We start from the raw sequence: 22,546 nt of genomic DNA on the forward strand, positions 1-22,546 counted from the left end.
GGAAGTATTCTCTGAGGCCTCCTTTATTAGGCTCAGCTTGTCTTCCTCTAATTGGTTTAGACTTCCACACCTGGAGCTGGACTAAGAGATGTCCCCTCAAACTTTTTTCTTGGAGTAAAATATCTCCTTTAGCTCACCCCCACTTGCCCACTCTAGGCCCCTATACCAGGTCCTGGATTCCTCAGAACGTAGGTTAATCCCAGGAACTTTTGAATCTGGCCCCCTGTCTGAATGGAAATAACAGGATGGAGCTCCCCAAAGCTCCAGATTCAGCAGCCCTGGTCTTCCCAGCCCCTGCAGTCATGAGCTCTGATGCAGAGATGGCCATTTTTGGAGAAGCAGCTCCCTACCTGTGGAAATCAGAGAAGGAGAGAATCGAGGCTCCAAATCGCCCATTTGATTCTAAGAAAGCTTGCTTTGCAGTGGATGATAAGGAATTTTATGTGAAAGGTATGATCCAGAGCAAGGAAAATGACAAAGTCACAGTCGAGACCCTCGACAACCGGGTAAGTGTTGATCTCAGATGTCCTTGCTAACATGGGCATCCCCCTTTGCCTTTGGAGTAGAATAGTAGAAATTGCATGCTGGCCCATAGGAATCTGAAGATAGAACAAGACTCACATTGATCTACTCTGAGTGAAGTCGCAGGTAAAAACTGCCATGGCACGTACCTTTCCTCTGGCTCTTTCCTTCGAGGACTTGGGCTTTGAGAGTTTTTATGATGTTTGCTTTGGAGAAAGGGGAAGGTGGTGGTGGAAGAGTTTGGACTGTTTAAGGGAGAGATTGATACAGATTGCTGCTGGATGGGCGAATATACCAAATAGAACTCTCTAGGCTGCAGAGTGACTTACAGAGGGAGCTCCAGAGGCAATGCCTAATTTAATGCAGAGAATTACAGAGCACCATTCAATTCAATCCTTACTGGACACGCACCATGTCTAGGTCACAGTGTCTATCACTCTGCAAATATGAGCAAATCTCAGTCCCGCTTCCCCAAAGTTTATCATCTAGTGTAGGAATCAAGAGTACACGGTGGGTATGGGGACTTCCCTGGTGGCACAGAGGTTAAGAATCCGCCTGCCGATGCAGGGGACACGGGGTCAATCCCCGGTCCCAGAAGATCCCACATGCCGCGGAGCAACTAAGCCCGTGCACCACAACTACTGAGCCTGCACTCTAGAGCCCGCGAGCCACAACTACTCAGCCCGTGCGCCACAACTACTGAAGCCCGTGTGCCTAGAGCCTGTGCTCTGCAACAAGAGAAGCCATCACAATGAGAAGACCGTGCACCGCAACGAAGAGTAGCCCCCACACGCCACAACTAGAGAAAAGCCCGTGTGCAGTAAGGAAGACCCAACGCAGCCAAAAATAAATAAATAAAATAATTTTTTAAAAAAAGAGTACATGGTAGGTATGAATCGCAGTTCACAAATTCAAGCATACAAGACAGATGATGATGACGATGATGATGATGATGATTGTTATTATTAAACTTAACCTCTGGTGTCAGCCTCTTTTCACAGGGCCGGAAATAAATTTTCTGGAGTTACTATTGGGGTCCCCTCCCCAGAGCCATGCCACATTTTCAGTAATACCACATGGGGTGTCACTGCCCCCCCTGAAGGATTGCTAAGAAACAAGCCCCAGTTTCTTTTTTCTTTTTTTTTTTTTTGGAAAAGATTTTTTTATCCAGTGTTTAAGTAAGATTAAAAACTACAAGATTTTGCTTGCAGCTGATGAGCAAGAAGAGAAAAGTTAAACCCAAATTATCATCTGATTGGCTAGTTAAAACGCTCTGACTCAAGATCAAATTATTCAGTGACACACCAGTTACTTTGTGTGGGCTGAGGAGTTCTGGAGCAAAACAGCCCTAAACAAAACATATCATCTGAGAGCACAGGGCTAATGGGCATATGAAATACTAAACAAGAAAGCTGATAAAGGGAGGCTGTCGCAGACCTTTTGCTATTTTAGGCTTCTAGCAGTTGCTTACCATATACAAGGACCTAGCAGCCAGTTATTTTATCTCTTGACTTATCTGAGGTTAAACAACTTTAACCCACTAAGCAGGAATAAAGAGACACTTTGTAGATGAGTTGGAAAACATAAAGCAGTCCCACTTCTCCAGTAGAGTTTTAGTTGACTTAAATCATAAGAGAAACAATGATTACTGCACATATTGTCCTTGTCACACTGCATCTGTTGAGTAGAATTTCCATTCCAAGTGTTGTTTTCATCTTCACCATCGTCTTGAGTCCTCAATCTATATATCTTGCCCTCCTTTTTCAAGTCTTCCCCCCGTTTCTCCAGCACTCTTTTTCTGACTGGTTCCCTTTTGTCTGAGTTGCTAGAGGATGCAAGGTTTGAGGATTCCAATGATGCTGCTCTCACCGAGGTCTGTGCAGGAGGAGGATTACTAAATAAGAAGTTGCTAATCAATCTCCAGATGGCAAGGAATGGGTAAAGTACTGTCCCCAAGAATGTCCAAAAGTCGCCACTGGAAGAATGTACCATGGATGTAGTTGGTCTTCCTGCTGGCAACAGTACCACTGAAGCACTTGGGGCAAGTTCCAAATCCAGTAATTTCTTTTTATAATCTTCTTTGGTAAATTCCCTCCTGGGAAACATTGTCGCTAATGAAAAATTACTGTAAGTGTTGCCAACAGTCTGTGCAGCAAACTGCCTTGCTGCTTCTAGAGGAGCATCAGAAGGGAACTGATTTGTGAAGGAAGAACCATCAGGAAGACGGAATTGAATTCTCGCAACACTGCTTCCTTCTGTTGCGGAAGAGTCTCTCTTGACTTCCATTTCTGCCTGTTTGGCCAGCAGGGCTGCAGCTTTAGCAGCTTCTACTTCTTCCTGTGTCTTTGCAAAACGAGCAGCTCTCTCTGCACGGTCCAGTGCAATCATCTGTTTTATACGCTCTCGAGCTGCCCTATCTTCTGCCTTTTCTCTGTTCCTTTCCTCTAACATTCCTTTTGTTAATTCTTCTTCTTGCTTTCTTTTATAATCCAACATTTCTTTTCCAGTTTTCCTCCTCTCAATTTCCTCCTTAATCTCTCTCTGTTCTTCCTCTTTCCTTTTCTCTTCTCTCTTTTCTTCAAGTTGTTTGGTTAGTCTTTCCACTCTGACGGTGAGCTCCTCTGTAGGTCTCTGATTTGAACATCCACCAGGCTCTGGAGACACAGTGGCCTGGCCTGAAATTTCTCCTCCTGTTGCAGAATCTGACTTTGTATCAGAAGTGGGTGGTGTCTCACAGAGCTCTGCATTTCTGGACTGACAGTTTTCAGAAGTGTTGTTCTGATCAAATGAGGTGGATGGAGTAGAGACTGAACTTTCTCACTGGCCACTATTTGCCACTGATATTTCACCTTTTAACGAGTGCATCTGCCGGACTTTGTGGATTCTGGTAACAAGTTCGTCTGCAGGAACACTTCCTGCTATTACTTCCAAGGGAATTCCACTGTCTCCAATAAAGAAACTGGATGGAACACACACTACAGGATAGATCTGTGAAAACTGTAGGCAGGCTTCACTTTTGGTATCGATTTTCACAGCAACAAAGCTGTTGGAAGATGCTTCTGTCACTTTCTCATCTTCCCAACTTGCAGCCATCTGTGTAGCCTGTTCATCATCACCTGCCACGAACACCACGAAGACCGCGCCGCTCCTCTTGGCCGACGCGATGGCGGCCGGAATGGCGCCCTGGAACCACAGCATCGCTGCCCTCGGGCACAGGCGCTCGCTCGACGTGTTGCCGCCTCGGTCCCGGAGCCGACCCGCCCTATCCGTCTTTGGGCCCCCACGGCCCGCCTCCGGCTCCGCACCGGCGCGCAGGCCCGTCAGCGGCTCCCAGGACGCGTGCAAGCGCGCAGGCCGAGGCGCGCCCCGCGACGCATGACGCCACGCGTCGCCGTTGGCAGCGCGCCCCTGTCCTTTGTCTCGTTGGCAAGTCGGTGCGTGCGGGAGCCCGGGAGACCGCAGGCCCTGCAGTCCCGGAAGTGGAAGGAGCACCCCAGTTTCTGAACCTTCAGGACACACAGATTTTTCCATCTTCCTTATGCTATTTTGGATGTCCCTCTCTCTCTAGTTTAGGGCGGTGGGGCAGAAGGACTTCCTTTCCTCAAGAGATTTGGTCTATATCAACAAATCTCCTCCCTTTTATCTTTTCGGTAAAACCCTCAAAGCTCTTCTGAGGATTCGGGCTTTTGGAAAACAAACGCTAGAAAGGCTTACAGGCTCTCTCGCTTTTATGCCCTATTTTCTACCTTTCCTGAGTAATGGAGTGCCAGTTGTATGCTTAAAGGGGAGGGAAAACAGAGAGGGGAAAATTAGGTAATAGTCTCAAAATACTGTTCAGGCATGGACCATGCTTCAAGTCCAAATGTTTTAACTATTAGGGCAGCGGTGCAAGGAATTCTGGAAGCCTTGAAAAGACAGGCGAGAGCAGAAACAGGTCATGGAAGAGGTGGCACTTCAGAAGAGCTTTGAAGGTTGCTAGATGTAATTTCAATGTAGATATATTCCAGACAAAGGGACCCACATGAGCAGAGGTATTGAGGTGGAGATTTACAGAACACACTGGAAGAGTTTTTTCCAATCTTCCAAGCTTGATCTCATTGCAGCACTCATAGCAAATGGGGTAAACAGAGGCAAGCTGCTGTGGCCTTGGCCATCCTGAGTTCCACCTGGCCACCCTGAGGCTGAAGGGCTCTATAACTTTGCACACCTGTAACCCTCTTCTGGCACACAGAATGGCATGCTGACTTGGGGGCATCAGACCAGAATTGATTATACAGTTTGACCAGTCTTAGATTTATCAAGAACACTTATTTACGGATCATCTCTGGGCACAGAAATGATCCATAAAGTTAACCACGGTAATGGGGTAATCTCACCACAATATCTCACCATTTTCACCCCACTGGTAGGTCACCACATCGGCTCTCCCACTCATCATGTGATTTTTCCTCTCAATATCCAGACACTCACTCCGAACAGTGACCAAGTCTTCCCCATGAACCCTCCCAAATTTGACAAGATCGAGGACATGGCCATGATGACCCACCTACACGAGCCAGGAGTGCTGTACAACCTCAAAGAGCGTTACGCAGCCTGGATGATCTACGTGAGTACCCTTCAACCTCTCTTTATTCCATTTCCTTCTCTTAGTAAAGTCAAGATCCATAGGTTGAATTTTCTGATTTTCTCAGACCTACTCAGGCCTCTTCTGTGTCACCGTCAACCCCTACAAGTGGCTGAAGGTGTACAACCCTGAGGTGGTGATGGCCTACAGAGGCAAAAAGCACCAGGAGGCCCCGCCCCACATCTTCTCCATCTCTGACAACGCCTATCAGTTCATGTTGACTGGTGAGTAATTTCTTTAATCCATATTTTAAAAAATAGTTTTAGTGAAGTATTCAAGTCCTTTAACTGCACTGGTTCTTAGTTAATTACTCGAGCCCTTCATAGGCTTTGGTCATCCAAACGGTGCAATGACCAAAGTGACCTCAGTAGATTCAGAGGATGTCAGGATGGAAAGCCAGGGGCGCAGTATCTTCCATTACCAGTCACGGTTCTTAAGCCAGAGCTTGGGACTGAAGCCACACTAAGTACATGCTTCTCTGGGGGTGGATGTGAAGCACAAGGAGATGTGCTGCCCCCACCTCCAAAGAAACCCCCAACAGGAACACACTTGGAAGAGAGACTATATTAGTAGCCACTTAGGAATGCAAAGTTGGAGAAATGGGCACAGCAACTTCCCTTCACCTGTTTTCTCAGGCTCCCTCTTTCTCCTCCTTAAATTTCCAGAATAGCAGATGAAATAGCAGAGATGTGGTAATACTGTCACCCTTGTCATGCCTAACATCACTTCGGTCTGTTCCACTTTCACCTGATTTGACTTGGTGCAGAGAGAAGTAGAAGCAAGCATCTGAGATCTGAAGATGCTTAAAAGTCATCCAGGACAATGTTGCCCAAACTTCAGCCATTCCAATGTCACATTCGCAATCCTGGCCATTTCTGCATATTTAAAATCTTTCCTTATAGTGACTGAAGTTCCGTCCATTTCAAAAAGGAAGAATAGGGAATTCCCTGGCGGTCCAATGGTTAAGACTCTGTGCTTCCACTGCAGGGGACACGGATTCGATACCTGGTCAGGGAACTAAGATCCCACATGCCACGTGGCGTGGCCAAAAATAAAAATAAAATAGGAACCGAACAAATCTGCCCTTTGATCTGGAGGAAAACTATTTTTTAAAAAAAGGAAGAATAATATCACTATTAGTATTAGTTTCTTAGGACTGCCGTAACCAAGTACTACACACTGGGTGGCCTAAGCAACAGAAATGCATTGTGTCACAGCTCTGGAGCCTGGAAGTCTGAGATCAAGGTGTCAGCAGGGTTGGTTCCCTCTGAGGGCCGAGAGGGAGAATGTGGTCCAGGCCACTCTCCCAGCTTCTGGTGGTTTGCTGGCCATCCTTGCCATCCCTTGGCTTATAGAATCATCACCTTGATCTGCACTTTCATCTTCACATTGTGTTCTCATCTGTCTCCAAATTTCTCTTTTTATAAGGACACCAGTCATATTGGATTAGGGGCCCACCTACTCCAGTATGACCTCATCTTCACTAATTACATCTGCAATGACCCTATTTCCAAATAAGGTCACATTTTGAGGTACTGGGGGTTAGTTAGGGCCTCAACATATTAGTTTGTTGGGGGGAACACAATTCAACCTATAACACTCTTGTAAATGGAAAACCACGGTCACTGTCCACAAGTAGAAAGTAAAGGTGAAAGAAAAAGGCAATGACAACAAATCAGTGTCCATAAATTCTAATTAGAAGCTGTGGCTTCTTACAAGTTCTAAGTCTGAGACTTGCTTTCTTTGTTGAAAAGGGAGATAAGAAAGCGCTATTGAGGAGGTAAAGATCTGTGAACACGAATAACTTCCACACTGTGGGACTCACCGTTCACTTCCCATGCTGCCCAAGTTACACATCCAGCATTTGGGAAATCTGCACAAATTGTCTCCAAGAAGATTCGACATGCCCAAATCATCACACCACTAGTTAATGGCAAAGCCAGAACTAGAACTCATGGGCTCTGTCTACCCCCAATGTTGCCTGATTTGTATATCCTGCCTGTATCTTGTTTATTTATTCTGTCCTGCTTCCGTCTGCATTTCTAGATCGAGACAACCAGTCCGTCCTCATCGCGTGAGTAACCTGTGTTGTTGCCATGATGACTTGGAAGGGGCTGTCCATTCCTTCTACTCTCCTTTAGCTCACTTACTTTTTAAAAAAAATTTTATTGAAGTATACTTGATTTACAATGTTGTATTAATGTCTGCTGTACAGCAAAGTGATTCAGTTATACATATATATTCCTTTTCATATTCTTTTCCATTTTGTTTTATCACAAGGTATTGAATATAGTTCCCTGTGCAATGCAGTAGGACCTTGTTGGTTATGCATTCTATATCTAATAGTTTGAATCTACTCATCCCAAACTCTCAATCCATTTGTCCTCCATTCCCCCTTTCCTTGGTCCCCTTGGCAATTACAAGTCTGTTCTCTATGTCTGTGTATCTCACTTTATTTTATTTTATTTTACTTTATTATATTTTATTTATTTTTGGGTGTGTCGGGTCTTAGTTGCAGCACTCGGGATCTTTTGTTGGGGCGCGTGGGCTCTTCGCTGTGGTGTACAGGCTTCTCTCTAGTTGTGGCAGGCGGGTTTTCTCTTCTCTAGTTGTGGCACGCAGGCTCCAGAGTGCGTGGGCTCTGTAGTTGTGGCACGCGGGCACCAGAGCACGTGGGCTCTGTAGTTTGTGGCACGTGGGCTCTAATTGAGGCACACAAGCTCAGTAGTTATGGCGTGCAGGCTCGGTTGCCCCGCGGCATGTGGGATCTTAGTTCCCTGACCAGGGATTGAACCCGCGTCCCTTGCATTGCAAGGCGGGTTCTTTACCACTGGACCACCAGGGAAGTCCCTCTCACTTATTTTTAAATCAACAGCGGAGAATCCGGGGCTGGGAAGACAGTGAACACCAAGCGTGTGATCCAGCACTTTGCAGCAACTGCGGTCACTGGGGAGAAGAGGAAGGAGCAGCGGCCGGGCAAGATGCAGGTGAGCAGCTTCCTGCACCTGGAAGGCTTGCTGGAATGACTATAACTGAAACCCCAGGTGAGCCCCAAGTGTCCGCAGGGCTTTGTGCTCAGCAGAGATGCACAGCACCACGAGGTCCTGCCCCAGGGGGTGTTTACCGGGCAAGGCAGGAAATGGCTCCACCTTGTGGACTCGGGCTCTAGCACCAGCTCCATCAGCAACAGCTGAGTGACCTTGAACAACTCCACATCCTCCTTTGGAGAAGGAATGGTTTAGGCCAGTGGTTCTCAAACTGGAGTGCACGTCAGAATCACCAGGAGGGTTCGTTAACAACGGATTGCTGGTCCCCAGGCCCAGAATTTCTGACTGAAATTCCTGTCTCACATTCAAAATCCTGGCATGTTGCATTTCTGTCATGTTCCCATTGTTCATGCCCTGTCCAGGGATCACACTTTGAGAACCACTGGGCTGGACAGTAGTTTCCAAACAGCTCTGAAGTCAGAAAGGCAAGCAATCATGTGGGGAAGGGGGAAAGGTGAAAACTCTGCTTTCTATAAGTGGATTTCTACGTAATAATTCTCACAAAATATTTTATGCAACTTAAACATTTTTTTGAGAACCACTGTTTCTATCATATGGGTCACTTTCATTGCTCACAGTCTGTTTCTACTTCTGAACCCGAATATCTGTATAAATGGGTCCTGGTGCATGCAGGAACAGAGGTCTATATTTTACAAATCCATAATTTATAATAAAATGTTATCAGAGAAGAAAGGCCATCTGGGAGATTGAGAGGTAGCGGGTAGGGCTCCAACCTGGAATCTGGTGTGGCCAGAAGCCACTTTGATGCTGTGCTAAGACTCCTTCTACGATGGGACCTTGAAGCCTCCTTGGGTGGGGTGGGGATGGGCCTGTGGGTACTCAGCACAACTGTACCTGCCACCAGCCTGAGCTGGGCGACATCTCTCCCTGGGACCTTCCCAGAGCATCCACACTTTTGAGTCACTGGGAAGTTACTTCGGAAGACGTCCAAAGTCCTCTCTTTTCCTCTTCTCACTTATTATTAGGGAACCCTGGAAGACCAGATCATCCAGGCCAGCCCCCTCCTGGAGGCCTTTGGAAATGCCAAGACCGTGAGGAATGACAACTCCTTGAGATTCGTTAAGACTCAGTCCAATTGTCAATGACCCCCAGAAAGAAAACCCTCTCCTCCAATGCTGAATATGAAAAATGGCCACATAAACTAGGATATACCTGGCCTTAGTCTACCCCCAAGCGCTTCAGATCAAGCTGCCCAACCGGGATATTCTGATAACCCTTCAAAGAACATTTTGTCTTATTCCCAGCCGAAGGAAGATTTAGCTGTCCTTCCCTAACTAATCAGCATCACCTCAGAGCCTCCTGAAGTCACAATGATTCAAGATTCAAATTCCACAAGTACAAAATGACTTCTCTATGCTAAAATTGGTCTCTTCAGGTGGAAGCATTTTAAAATACATAAGTCCATTGAACAGTATCCACTGACTTATTAGCCATGAAAACCTTAGTGTGAAGTTAGTTAGCAGATCTGACCTTCTCCAAGTCAGGAGGTGCTGGGAGGAGGGAAAACCTGGTGGAGGCAGCAGAGCTCAAAAATTGGGAAGAAGTTGATACTGAAGATACTGAAGGATATGTCCCATCCTTCAATGTTTCGCTTAGGATTAGCTCAACCAAAGAGGCATTTACTTCCGACACTGGCAAATAAACAAGTATCCAGTCTCCTATCTAATTTCACTGGCCAGTAGAGCAAGTACCCAGAGGCACTTGCATTCAGCAGCTAGAACTCCTGAAGAGCGAACACATAATTCACATAAACCTACACTGGTCCTTCATTAACTCTTCTTAGGCTTCATTCAGAGAATACTGAGAATACTACTGAGGATGTACTACATTCCAGGGTCTGTGGGTGAACAAGCAAGGCAATATTTTTGCCCTCCAATTGGCTCACAGAGTGGTAGCGACCAATTAAGCAGATGATGTAAGAAGGGAGTATACACACACACATATATACTATATATAATTTCACCCCTCACTCCCCAAGATTGGGGGAACCCAAGTGCTGAGTGGGTCTTTGGGGAGCCAGGAGGCCTGGCCTGGGGGCTAAGTTTGCATGTAGTAAGTAGTAAGGAAAACTGAGGCAAGAAATCTCAGAAGTAACATCCAGAGGCAAAAAAGAAGTCAGATAGTCCAACCAGGTTATCAGTTCAAAGGTGTTACAAAGAGTTTGAGCAGGATAAAGACCAAGGAGACAGTCAGGTGTGAGGTGGTCCCAAACAGAGACTTGAGAGGGAGCCTGCAGGCATCCCCAGAGCTGTGGGAACAGGGCCAGGTGCTCTGGGCAGAGCTACCTGAGTCTTGGCTGAGCCGGCGTGGGGACCAGATGCCAAGCAAACAGAGAGAAGGAAGGTCCTCATGCTTCTGGCATCACCTCCTCCGTGAGCCTACACAGCCCACCCATCCTCAGTAGTACCTAACAGAAGCTGGCTACAGTACCACAGAAAGAAAATAACTGTGTTTTTCAATCTGTCTTTGGACAGGGGACGTTCATTCGTATTCACTTTGGAGCCACAGGAAAGCTGGTGTCAGCGGACATTGAAACCTGTGAGTCCAAACACTCTATCTGGCACCTTGGATTTGGCCACAGAGGCATCTCCTGGGGTCCCTAAAATCACATCGTTTTTTGTTATCTTAGATCTCTTAGAAAAATCCAGGGTGGCATTTCAGTTATCCCGTGAGAGAGGCTATCATATTTTTTACCAAATCATGTCAAACAAGAAGCTGGAACTTATGGGTAAGTTCCTTGGTTATCATTCTCATCTTCCAAATCGATCACATTGGAAAAAAACTCAGAGTCAGTTGTGCATAAGATGCTAAAGGGATCCATCTTCTTCACAGACCTGCTTCTCATTTCAACCAACCCCTTTGACTTCCCCTTTGTGAGCAAAGGAGAGGTCACCGTGGCCAGTATTGATGACAGTGAGGAACTGTTGGCCACTGATGTAAGTATTTTGTGTGTTTATTTACTTAAGTAAGGAATTGTTGAATTTATGAACTGAGAGGTACCCATGATCTCAGGAGGAAGCTGGGATGCAGGGATGCTCAGTGATTAGACCCAAGAGCTCAGAGAATTAGTACAGATCACACCCCTCCCCCACTTGGTTCCATTTCAGAAGATTCCAGGAAATGGGAATACAGAAAGTTCTCCAAAATAGGCCTTCAGTTCCATTCTCCAGCTTTTGAGAGTAAATGTTTGCATGGATAAGGTCTTTAAAGTTTTTGTTGGAAGTTTTCAGGGTACCAAACCATCTACATGGTTCTTTTAAGAAAATCTAGAAAATACAAAAAAGTCTAAAGCAGGAGAAAAACAGTCCCGCTCTGCAGCAGCCGTTCCATTCCTCCGGCTACCTGCCACCTCGGGCTCACAGTAGGCACCCACCTCCTCAACACACCTGTCAGGCCTCTGGTCTTTAGCTTTGGGGAATATCTCCAGGGTCAATAACCATAATATTAACTAAGTGCATTGAGCACTCACGCATGCTAGGAACTGAGAAAAGAGCTTTGCCTCAACAAAACCTCTGGGATCAGCACCACTGCTACCCCCGTTTCATAAAGGTAGAAGCTGAGTCTTAGGAAAAAAACACACGATTTGCACGAAGACAGTTTGTAAACGACGGTCTGAACCCAGATCTGCCCAACCCCAGAACTTGCATTTTTAACCCTAACCCTAACCCTAACCCTAACCCCTAACCCTAAACCCTAACCCTAATTGTCTAACCTTAACCCTAACCCCTAACCCCTAACCCTAACCCTAACCCTAATTGTCTAACCCTAACCACTAACCCCTAACCCCTAACCCCTAAACCCTAACCCTAACCCTAAACCCTAACCCTAAACCCTAACCCTTAACCCTAACCCTAAACCCTAACCCTAGCCCTAACCCTAACAACCCTAACCCTAACCCGAAACCGAACCCTAACCCTAAACCTCTAACCCTAACCCTAACCCTAAACCCTAAACCCTAAACCCTAAACCCTAACCCTAACCCTAAACCTTAAACCCTAAACCCTAACCCTAAACCCTAAACCCTAACCCTAACCCTAACGACCCTGACCCTGACCCTGATCCTGGCCCTGGCCCTAACCCTAACCCTAACCTCATAGTGTTGCTGACCCTTCCATTGATATAATTGTATGTAATTGAACTTATTCAATAAATCTATTAAACATCTGCCCTCTGCCCAACACCCTCCCAGGTGTTGGAAATGCAATGAAAATACTCCATAAGATGCGCACCTGGTGGGCACATTATTAACAAAAGGCTTTTACATTTTTACCAGTAGTTTCTCCTTAAGGTCATCACTTGCCAATTAATGACCATGCTGTTTAGGAAGCTCATTAAAAACCCAGGAGTCACGGTTCCCGGCAGGCTCTCCTGTTCTCCCTCGGGCACTCTTCCACCCTCTCTAAGTTTCAGTTTCCAGGAACTCGAGCCTATTGAGAGAGTGAGGAAATAGCTAATCTGGTTTTTGGATGGTAGACCATAAACCAGATTTAAAGAAAAATATGTCATTGCTGGTTTTCATTCAAACAGACAAGTATAATGAAGGAATCCCTCTGGCCCTCCAGGAGTTGCCTGGGAACCTAGTCTGCGAAATACTTATACATCAAGAGATGGCTCTGAGCTGGAATTCTACAAAAGAAGAGTAGAGCAACCCAGTACAGCTTTATACCCCCTCAGCCGCAGGAGGAGAATGGCTGCAGGCTACTGAAAGCCAGCAGCATTGACAAATTAACTCCCCCCAGCCTTTGCCAAACTACAGTGGTACCTCTGAGTTCTCTGTTTCCTTCTCTATTCTGACTCTTTTCTCAATAAATCCACATTTCTTAATATAGTGTCACAGTGGAAGCAAAACAGACCTTCAATTTTCAGACCTCAATTTATAAAGCAAAGGTTCTAGGGGTTTTGTTTTTAAATTAAAGGACCACATCATTTGAAAATTGTACAGGTTCTAATTCTTCAGTTCCAAGACACCAAACACACTGCATGCGGTCCCCATGGAAAGGCCCCTCTCAGCAGAAGCGCCACCGATTCCACAATGAAAGGGCAGCAAGGTGCCCTTCTCCCTTCTCTGCTGCCTGGATGGCCCCCATGTTTTTCAATCCATGCCCCCTGGCAAGTTTCTAAGGTGCAATTCTGAGACCCTTCCCTTTCCCATCCCAGCAGGTGGCCAAGGGCCGGCCCGGGCTGGAGACGTGCAGGAAGCAGAGCTGGGCCAGCTGGCCAGAGTGGGGTTTGGGGGTTCTCAGCAGGAGAAATCACCATGCAGGATAAATCCCTTGGCCTTGCCATAAGCCAAGGGTAAGTCTCTCAGGGCTACGGGCCCTCTCAGGTTCTCCTTGCAGATACCTCGTGTGAGGCACTTGGCTACTTGGGAAAACCGCGCGGGAGCGAGCTTTACACCAGCAGATGTTTTGTAAAATTGAACGGGGTAGGCTCGGGCCTGTCCTCAAAGCCTCTACTCAAAGGCGAGACCTTCCTGCGACTGCCAGGTTAGGGGGTTCCGCGACTGTGCCGAACAGCTCTGGTGTGAGTCGTGGTTCCCTCCTCCACCCACCCCCACGAGCCCCCGAGGACGCCCCGCGCCAGGTGCGCTCTGGCCAGGATGCCCACTTCCGGGAGAGGCGCGCGGACCGCCGGCGCGCTCAGGTGAGCTGCAGCCAATGCCAAGCGAGACCCGCCCCGCCGGCGCCGCGTCCGCGTGGCACAGCACGGTCTCGGCACTCTGGGCACGGGCGCCTGGGGCCGGGCGTCCCCTCTCCTGCGAGCGCCAGGCAGGAAGCGGCGCCCCTGCGAGGCCGCTAGCGATGCCCCGGCGCACGGGCCCCTGCGGCGCGGAGATCGCTCCAGGCTGGACTCAGCGAGGCCAAGGCCGCCAGCAGGAGCGCTTGCCGGGACCCGGCTCGGGCGGCGGAGCTGCAGGCCCCCGCAAACAACCCAGTTTTTTAAATGGAAAAAGGACTTGAAAAGACCCTTCTCCAGATAAGACATACAAATGGTCAACAAACACCTGAAGAGATGTTAAACATCGTTAGTCACGATGGAAATGCACATTAATATCACAACGCCATACCCCTCCACAAACACTAGAAGGCCTATAATCAAGATAATTAAAAATAACAAATTTTGGCAAAAATGTAGAGACATTGATACAGAGTTTCCCATGGGGAAAATGAATCGGTCCAGGAGATGGATGGTGAGAATATTTGTACAACAATGTGAATGTAGTCAATGCCACAGAACTGTATACTCAAAATGGTTTAAATGGTAAATGTTACTTTTAATCACAATGAAAAGAATGAATGAAGCACTGATGATACATGTTAGAACATGGATGAACACTGAAAACATTCTAAGTCAAAGAGCTCATGCAGAAAAGGTCACCCAGATCATACTTAGCTCGTGTATTTTAAATCCATAAAGGTTTTGAAAATGAGGGAAAGTCTCAGTAATGGTTTCAGAAAAAGAAAACTGGATCAGAATGGGAAAAGACATTTCCATAGAGTTGCGGAGATGGTGAACGTTGAAGTGGGCCCGTGGATAGGATTATAAGGTGGAACCATAAAATTTCGTCTTTGGGTCTTTATGTTCTGGTTCCCTGGGAGAGGACCCCAGTATTGCATAAAACACACTGGAGTAGTTTATGTGAGGTGGTGTATTTTGTACTGCTACTTATAGTTTTTTTATACACTTGAAATTACTGGGGAGTACATTACTTTTCAAAAGAACCAGGTCAAAACCATGCCCAAGAAAAGCAGAGAAGACATCAAACTTCATAATAGAGGCCAAGCCTTAACCAGATGCGGTTCACCTAAAGTGGTGACGCTCATCATTCTTGTAGGGTCCACGCGTTATTAACAGGCACCATGGGAAGGTTATATTAGGAGCCACTGTGTCTTGCGTGCTGTGGATGACCTGGCTGTAGTAGAAACAGTGGGATTTCTGAATTCTAGTCTCCCACATCAAACCACCAAAAACCTGTTAGAACTAATAAACGAATTTAGTAAAGCTGCAGGGTAAAAAATCAGTACACAAAAATCACTTCTCTTTCTTTCTTTTTTTTTATAAATTTTTTAAAAAATATTTATTTCTTTATTTAGAAATTATTTACTTCAGGTAGGAAGTCCTAGAAGGAATGCTTAGCAGAGTGCTTTTTCACTGCAGCTCACAATAGGGCAATGAGGCACAATTCCATGGCATGTTAGATGGCGTAGAAACGTTTTCCTAAAGCTGCTGGAGTGCTGAAGAAATCTAGTTCTCTCAAGTAAGAGTGTAGCATGTGGCCCTTTGCTCGGCATACACAGAGGGCATCTGAAGGGCCAACTGACCTGGCTGTTGCTCAGCAAACATAGAGGGGTCTGGGGGTACTCAGGGATCTGTAGGGAAAAGGGTGCCAACCGGGGGGCTTAGGAGTCCGGAAAAGGGTACTTCCTCTAAAATAAAGCAGAGGAGTGACGAAGACATCATGGAGGAAGTTGCAAGACGCCATTTCTGCACGGCTACTCACAGCATTACCTCGAGGCCAGTACTCACGTTGAGTTTCCCTTTAGATCTAGAGAGCGGCAGGATGAGCAACACCCCGGCGATGGAAGCACCCGGCTTAGCTAGAGAAAACTCATTTTCTTCCTAGAGCCATGCCTACGGTGGCTAGTGGCCTGTCAACAGCAGTCAATTTCAAGTAGCTTCAAGGCAGCATGAATGGAGCTTTCAAAATGGGAAAGCAGGTTTTCCCTGGGGGTGCAGTGGTTGAGAATCTGCCTGCCAATGCAGGGCACACGGGTTCGAGCCCTGGTCTGGGAAGATCCCACATGCCGCGGAGCAACTAGGCCCGTGAGCCACAACTACTGAGGCTGCGCGTCCGGAGCCTGTACTCCGCAACAAGAGAGGCCGCCATAGTGAGAGGCCCACGCACTGCAAAGAAGAGAGGCCCCCGCTTGCCGCAACTAGAGAAAGCCCCCGCACAGAAACGAAGACCCAACAGAGCCATAAATAAATAAATAAATAACATAGGATTTCTTTAAAAAAAAAATGGGAAAGCAAGGCTAGTTCCATCAGGCCCCCATTTCCACGGGCACACGCAGCATACATCCCTGTGCTTTCTAACAAGTCCAAACAGACACAGGTTACCCAGTGGTTCCTTCCTTGAATCAACTCCTCGAAGCAGGGTGTTCTGCAAACAGCAAACTGCCTCAACCAAGGAACGCCCCAGCTAAGCCTCCGGGACCGTGGCTCTTCAAAAGCCTGCAGTGTTGCATGAGGAACTGGGCTTTAGTTGCAGTCGGAACGCAAGCCGACATTCTCCTGGAGGCAGGGTGACTTCAGGCAGGGGGTCCCAGATCGAATGCGAAGCCGAGGGTTATTCTCAGTACAGCTCAGACTAGGGCAATGAGTCACACTTGCACGGTATGTTGGACCTGCTACAAAGGTGTTCGTCGACCTGTGGGAGTGTTGAGGAAATCACGCTCTGCCAAGAAAGAGTGCAGTCTGTTGCCCTACACTTGGCACACACAGAGTGGCTCTGAAGGGCTACGGGCCTGGATGTGGCTTAGCAGGCCCATGGGGGCCTCAGGGTACTCAGTGTTCTTGCAGGGAATAGGGTGCCCATGCGTGGTTCCTAGATGTCCTGCAAAGCGTACTGACGTTAAAACAATGCAGAGCAGAGGCTACGGCCTCCTGGAAACTGCTGCACGCCTCCGCTTCTGCATGGCAATTCAGGGACTTACCTCGAGACAACTGCTCAGGCTGAGTGTCCCGTTAGCGACACAGCATGGTAGGATGTTGACTTTCTCCTCGAGCAGAGTGACTTCAGGTACGGGGTCCTCTAAGAATCCTAAGCAGAGTGTTTTCCCATGGCAGCTCAGATGGGGGCCATGACGAACAGTTCCATGGCACGTCGCACTGGCTAGAAATGTGGTCCTGAGGCTGTTCCAGTGTTCTGGAAATGTAGCTCTCCTTAAGGAATGAGCAGTGTGTTGCCCATCACTCGGCATACACAGAGGGCCTCCGAGGGACCGACCTTTGGGCCTCGATGTTGCTCAGCAGGCCCACAGGGGTCTGGAGGTACTCACTGATCTTGGAGGGAAAATGATGCACACCCGAGGGGCCTAGGAGTCCTGAAAAGGGTAGTTCATTTAAAATAAAGCAGAACAGGGGCTTCCCTGGTAGCTCAGTGGTTGAAAATCTGCCTGCCAATGCAGGGTACACGGGTTCGAACACCGGTCTGGGAGGATCTCACAGGCCACGGAACAACTAGGCGCGTGAGCCACAACTACTGAGCCTGCGAGTTTGGAGCCTGTGCTCCGCAACAAGAGAGGCCGCGATAGTGAGAGGCCTACGCACCGCGATGAAGAGTGGCCGCCACTAACCGCAACTGTAGAGGGCCCTAGCACAGAAACGAAGACCAAACATAACAATCAATCAGTCAATCAATAAATCTTAAAATAACAATAAATAATGAAAAAAATAAAATAAAATAAAGCATAACAGCGAATAAGACCTCATGGAAAGAGCTGCATGCCTCCCTTTCTGCGCGGCTACTCAGGGACTTACCTCGAGGCCAGTACTCACGTTGAGTTTCCCTTTAGCTCTAGAGCGAGGCAGGATGAGCTCCACTGCGGCCATCGAAGCACCTGGCTTACATAGAGAAAACTCATTTTTTTCCCAGAGCCATGCCTACAGTAGCTAGTGGCCTGTCAAGAGCAGTCAATTTCAAGTAGCTTCAAGGCAGCATGAATGGAGCTTTCAAAATGGGAAAGCAAGGCTACTTCCATCAGGCCCCCACTTCCACGGGCACACGCAGCATACATCCCTGTGCTTTCTAACAAGTCCAAACAGACACAGGTTACCCAGTGGTTCCTTCCTTGAATCAACTCCTCGAATCAGGGTGTTCTGCAAACAGCTAACTGCCTCAATCAAGGAACACCCCAGCTAAGCCTCCGGGCCCGTGGCTCTTCAAAAGCCTGCAGTGTTACACGAGAAACTGGGCTTTACTTGCAGTCGGAACGCAAGCCGACATTCTCCTGGAGGCAGGGTGACTTCAGGCAGGGGGTCCCAGATCGAATGCGAAGCCGAGGGTTATTCTCAGTGCAGCTCAGACTAGGGCAACGAGTCACACTTGCACGGTATGTTGGACCTGCTAGAAAGGTGTTCGTCGACCTGTGGGAGTGTAGAGGAAATCACGCTCTCCCAAGAAAGAGTGCAGTCTGTTGCCCTACACTCGGCATACACAGAGTGGCTCCGAAGGGCTACGGGCCTGGATGTGGCTTAGAAGGCCCATGGGGGCCAGAGGGTACTCAGTGTTCTTGCAGGGAATAGGGTGCCTACGCGGGGTTCCTAGATGTCCTGCAAAGCGTACTGACATTAAAACAATGCAGAGCAGCGGCTACAGCCTCATGGAAACTGCTGCACGCCTCCGCTTCTGCATGGCAATTCAGGGCCTTACCTTGAGACAACTGCTCACGCTGAGTGTCCCGTTAGCGACACAGCATGGTAGGATGCTGACTTTCTCCTTGAGCAGAGTGACTTCAGATACGAGGTCCTCGAAGAATCCTAAGCAGAGTGTTTTCTCATGGCAGCTCAGACGGGGGCCATGACGAACACTTCCATGTCATGTCGCACTGGCTAGAAATGTGGTCCTGAGGCTGCTCCAGTGCTCTGGAAATGTAGCTCTCCTTAAGGAACGAGCAGTGTGTTACCCATCACTCGGCATACACAGAGGACCTCCGAGGGACCGACCTTTGGGCCTCGATGTTGCTCAGCAGGCCCACAGGGGTCTGGAGGTACTCACTGATCTTGGAGGGAAAATGATGCACTCCCGAGGGGCCTAGGAGTCTTGAAAAGGGTCCTTCCTTTAAAATAAAGTAGAACAGGGGCTTCCCTGGTGGCGCAGTGGTTCAGAATCTGCCTGCCAACGCAGGGTACATGGGTTCGAGCCCTGGTCTGGGAGGATCCCACTGGGCGCGTGAGCCACAACTACTGAGCCTGCGCCGCTGGAGCCTGTGCTCCGCAACAAGAGAGGCCGCGATAGTGAGAGGCCTATGAACCGCGATGAAGAATGGCCCCCACTTACCGCAACTGTAGAGGGCCCTAGCACAGAAACGAAGACCCAACATAACAATCAATCAATCAATAAATCTTAAAAAAAGAATAAAAAATGATAAAAATAAAATAAAATAGAGCAGAACAGCGACTAAGACTTCATGGAAAGAGCCTCATGCCTCCCTTTCTGCACGGCTACTCAGGGACTTACCTCGAGGCCAGTACTCACGTTGAGTTTCCCTTTAGCTCTAGAGTGTGGCAGGTGACCTACACCCCGGCCATCGAAGCACCCGGCTTACCTAGAGAAAACTCATTTTATTCTTAGAGCCATGCCTACAGTGGCTACTGGCCTGTCAACAGCCGTCAATTTCAAGTAGCTTCAAGGCAGCATGAATGGAGCTTTCAAAATGGGAAAGCAGGTTTTCCCTGGGGGTGCAGTGGTTGAGAATCTGCCTGCCAATGCAGGGAATACGGGTTCGAGCCCTGGTCTCGGAAGATCCCACATGCCGCGGAGCAACTAGGCCCGTGAGCCACAACTACGGAGCCTGCGCGTCCGGAGCCTGTGCTCCGCAACAAGAGAGGCCGCCATAGTGAGAGGCCCACGAACTGCAAAGAAGAGAGGGCCCCGCTTGCCGCAACTAGAGAAAGCCCCCACACAGAAATGAAGACCCAACAGAGCCATAAATAAATAAATAAATAACATAGGATTTCTTTAAAAAAAAAAATGGGAAAGCAAGGCTAGTTACATCAGGACCCCATTTCCACGGGCACACGCAGCATACATCCCTGTGCTTTCTAACAAGTCCAAACAGACACAGGTTACCCAGTGGTTCCTTCCCTGAATCAAATCGTCGAAGCAGGGTGTTCTGCAAACAGCAAACTGCCTCAACCAAGGAACGCCCCAGCTAAGCCTCCGGGCCCGTGGCTCTTCAAAAGCCTGCAGTGTTGCACGAGGAACTGGGCTTTACTTGCAGTCGGAACGCAAGCCGACATTCTCCTGGAGGCAGGGTGACTTCAGGCAGGGGGTCCCAGACCGAATGCGAAGCCGAGGGTTATTCTCAGTGCAGCTCAGACTAGGGCAATGAGTCACACTTGCACGGTATGTTGGACCTGCTAGAAAGCTGTTCGTCGACCAGTGGGAGTGTTGAGGAAATCGAGCTGTCCCAAGAAAGAGTGCAGTCTGTTGCCCTACACTCGGCATACACAGAGTGGCTCCGAAGGGCTACGGGCCTGGATGTGGCTTAGCAGGCCCATGGAGGCCTGAGGGTACTCAGTGTTCTTGCAGGGAATAGGGTGCCCACGCGGGGTTCCTAGATATCCTGCAAAGCGTACTGACATTAAAACAATGCAGAGCAGCGGCTACGGCCTCCTGGACACTGCTGCACGCCTTCGCTTCTGCATGGCAATTCAGGGCCTTACCTCGAGACAACTGCTCACGCTGAGTGTCCCGTTAGCGACACAGCATGGTAGGATGCTGACTTTCTCCTCGAGCAGAGTGACTTCAGATACGATTTCCTCGAAGAATCCTAAGCAGAGTGTTTTCTCATGGCAGCTCAGACGGGGGCCATGAAGCAAACTTCTATGGCACGTCTCACTGGCTAGAAATATGGTCCTGAGGCTGTTCCAGTGCTCTGGAAATGTAGCTCTCCTTAAGGAACGAGCAGTGTGTTGCCCATCACTCGGCATACACAGAGGGCCTCCGAGGGACCGACCTTTGTGCCTCGATGTTGCTCAGCAGGCCCACAGGGGTCTGGAGGTACTCACGGATCTTGGAGGGAAAATGATGCACACCCGAGGGGCCTAGGAGTCCTGAAAAGGGTACTTCCTTTAAAATAAAGCAGGAAGCAGGGTCTTCCCTGGTGGCGCACTGGTTGAGAATCTGACTGCTAACGCAGGGTACACGGGTTCGAGCCATGGTCTGGGAGGATCCCACAGGCCGTGGAGCAACTGGGCCCGAGAACAACAAATACTGAGCCTGCGCCGCTGGAGCCTGTGCTCCGCAACAAGAGAGGCCGCGATAAAGAGAGGCCTACGCACCGCGATGAAGAGTGGCCGCTACTTACCACAATTGGAGAGAGCCCTAGCACAGAAACGAAGACACAACATAGCAATCAATCAATCAATCAATAAGTTTTAAAAAAACAATAAAAAATAAGAAAATAAAATAAAATAAAGCAGAACAGCGACTAAGACCTCATGGAAAGAGCTGCATGCCTCCCTTTCTGCGTGGCTACTCAGGGACTTACCTCGAGGCCAGTACTCACGTTGAGTTTCCCTTTAGCTCTACAGCGTGGCAGGATGAGCTCCAACCCGGCCATCGAAGCACCCGGCTTAGCTAGAGAAAACTCATTTTCTTCCCAGAGCCATGCCTACGGTGGCTAGTGGCCTGTCAACAGCAGTCAATTTCAAGAAGCTTCAAGGCAGCATGAATGGAGCTTTCCAAATGGGAAAGCAAGGCTAGTTCCATCAGGCCCCCATTTCCACGGGCACATGCAGCATACATCCCTGTGATTTCTAACAAGTCCAAAGAAACACTGGTTACCCAGTGGTTCCTTCCCTGAATCAACTCCTCAAAGCAGGGTGTTCTGCAAACAGCAAACTGCCTAAACCAAGGAAATCCCCAGGTAGGCCTCCAGGCCCGTGGCTCTTCAAAAGCCTGCAGTGTTACACGAGGAACTGACCTTTAGTTGCAGTTGGAACGCAAGACGACATTCTCCTGGAGGCAGGGTGACTTCAGGCAGGGGGTCCCAGATCGAAAGCGAAGCCGAGGGTTATTCTCAGTGCAGCTCAGACTAGGGCAATGAGTCACACTTGCACGGTATGTTGGACCTGCTACAAAGGTGTTCGTCGACCTGTGGGAGTGTTGAGGAAATCACGCTCTGCCAAGAAAGAGTGCAGTCTGTTGCCCTACACTCGGCACACACGGAGTGGCTCCGAAGGGCTACGGGCCTGGATGTGGCTTAGCAGGCCCATGGGGGCCTGAGGGTACTCAGTGTTCTTTCAGGGAATAGGGTGCCCATGCGTGGTTCCTAGATGTCCGGCAAAGCGTACTGACGTTAAAACAATGCAGAGCACCGGCTACGGCCTCCTGGAAACTGCTGCACGCCTCCGCTTCTGCATGGCAATTCAGGGCCTTACCTCGAGACAACTGCTCAGGCTGAGTGTCCCGTTAGCGACACAGCATGGTAGGATGCTGACTTTCTCCTCGAGCAGAGTGACTTCAGGTACGAGGTCCTCGAAGAATCCTAAGCAGAGTGTTTTCTCATGGCAGCTCAGATGGGGGCCATGACGAACAGTTCCA

At 48.6% G+C, this 22,546-nt stretch overlaps 2 protein-coding genes and 1 pseudogene across 2 annotated transcripts in view; 2 read left to right on the forward strand and 1 right to left on the reverse strand.

Annotated features, from left to right (window-relative positions):
• The first annotated feature begins 302 nt into the window (after positions 1-302).
• On the forward strand, positions 303-13,566 carry LOC132350453 (myosin-13-like). Its single transcript, XM_059899637.1, has 11 exons — positions 303-506; positions 4,985-5,128; positions 5,214-5,370; positions 7,193-7,220; positions 8,022-8,133; positions 9,180-9,272; positions 10,689-10,752; positions 10,844-10,942; positions 11,047-11,154; positions 13,375-13,441; positions 13,554-13,566. Exons 1-11 carry the CDS (start codon positions 303-305, stop codon positions 13,564-13,566), a joined length of 1,089 nt encoding a protein of 362 aa, XP_059755620.1.
• Positions 1,697-3,720, reverse strand: LOC132350856 (UBX domain-containing protein 4-like; annotated as a pseudogene).
• A 247-nt stretch (positions 13,567-13,813) lies between the features above and the next one.
• LOC132350454 (myosin-8-like) overlaps positions 13,814-22,546 on the forward strand; it is a 135,982-nt gene continuing 127,249 nt past the window's right edge. Inside the window, exon 1 of the mRNA XM_059899638.1 lies at positions 13,814-13,857. Coding sequence (XP_059755621.1) covers positions 13,814-13,857 — 44 coding nt within the window. The remainder of the gene's footprint in view (positions 13,858-22,546) is intronic.

Source organism: Balaenoptera ricei, chromosome 16, assembly GCF_028023285.1.
Source record: "Balaenoptera ricei isolate mBalRic1 chromosome 16, mBalRic1.hap2, whole genome shotgun sequence".
NCBI classification, from domain to species: Eukaryota; Metazoa; Chordata; class Mammalia; order Artiodactyla; family Balaenopteridae; genus Balaenoptera; species Balaenoptera ricei.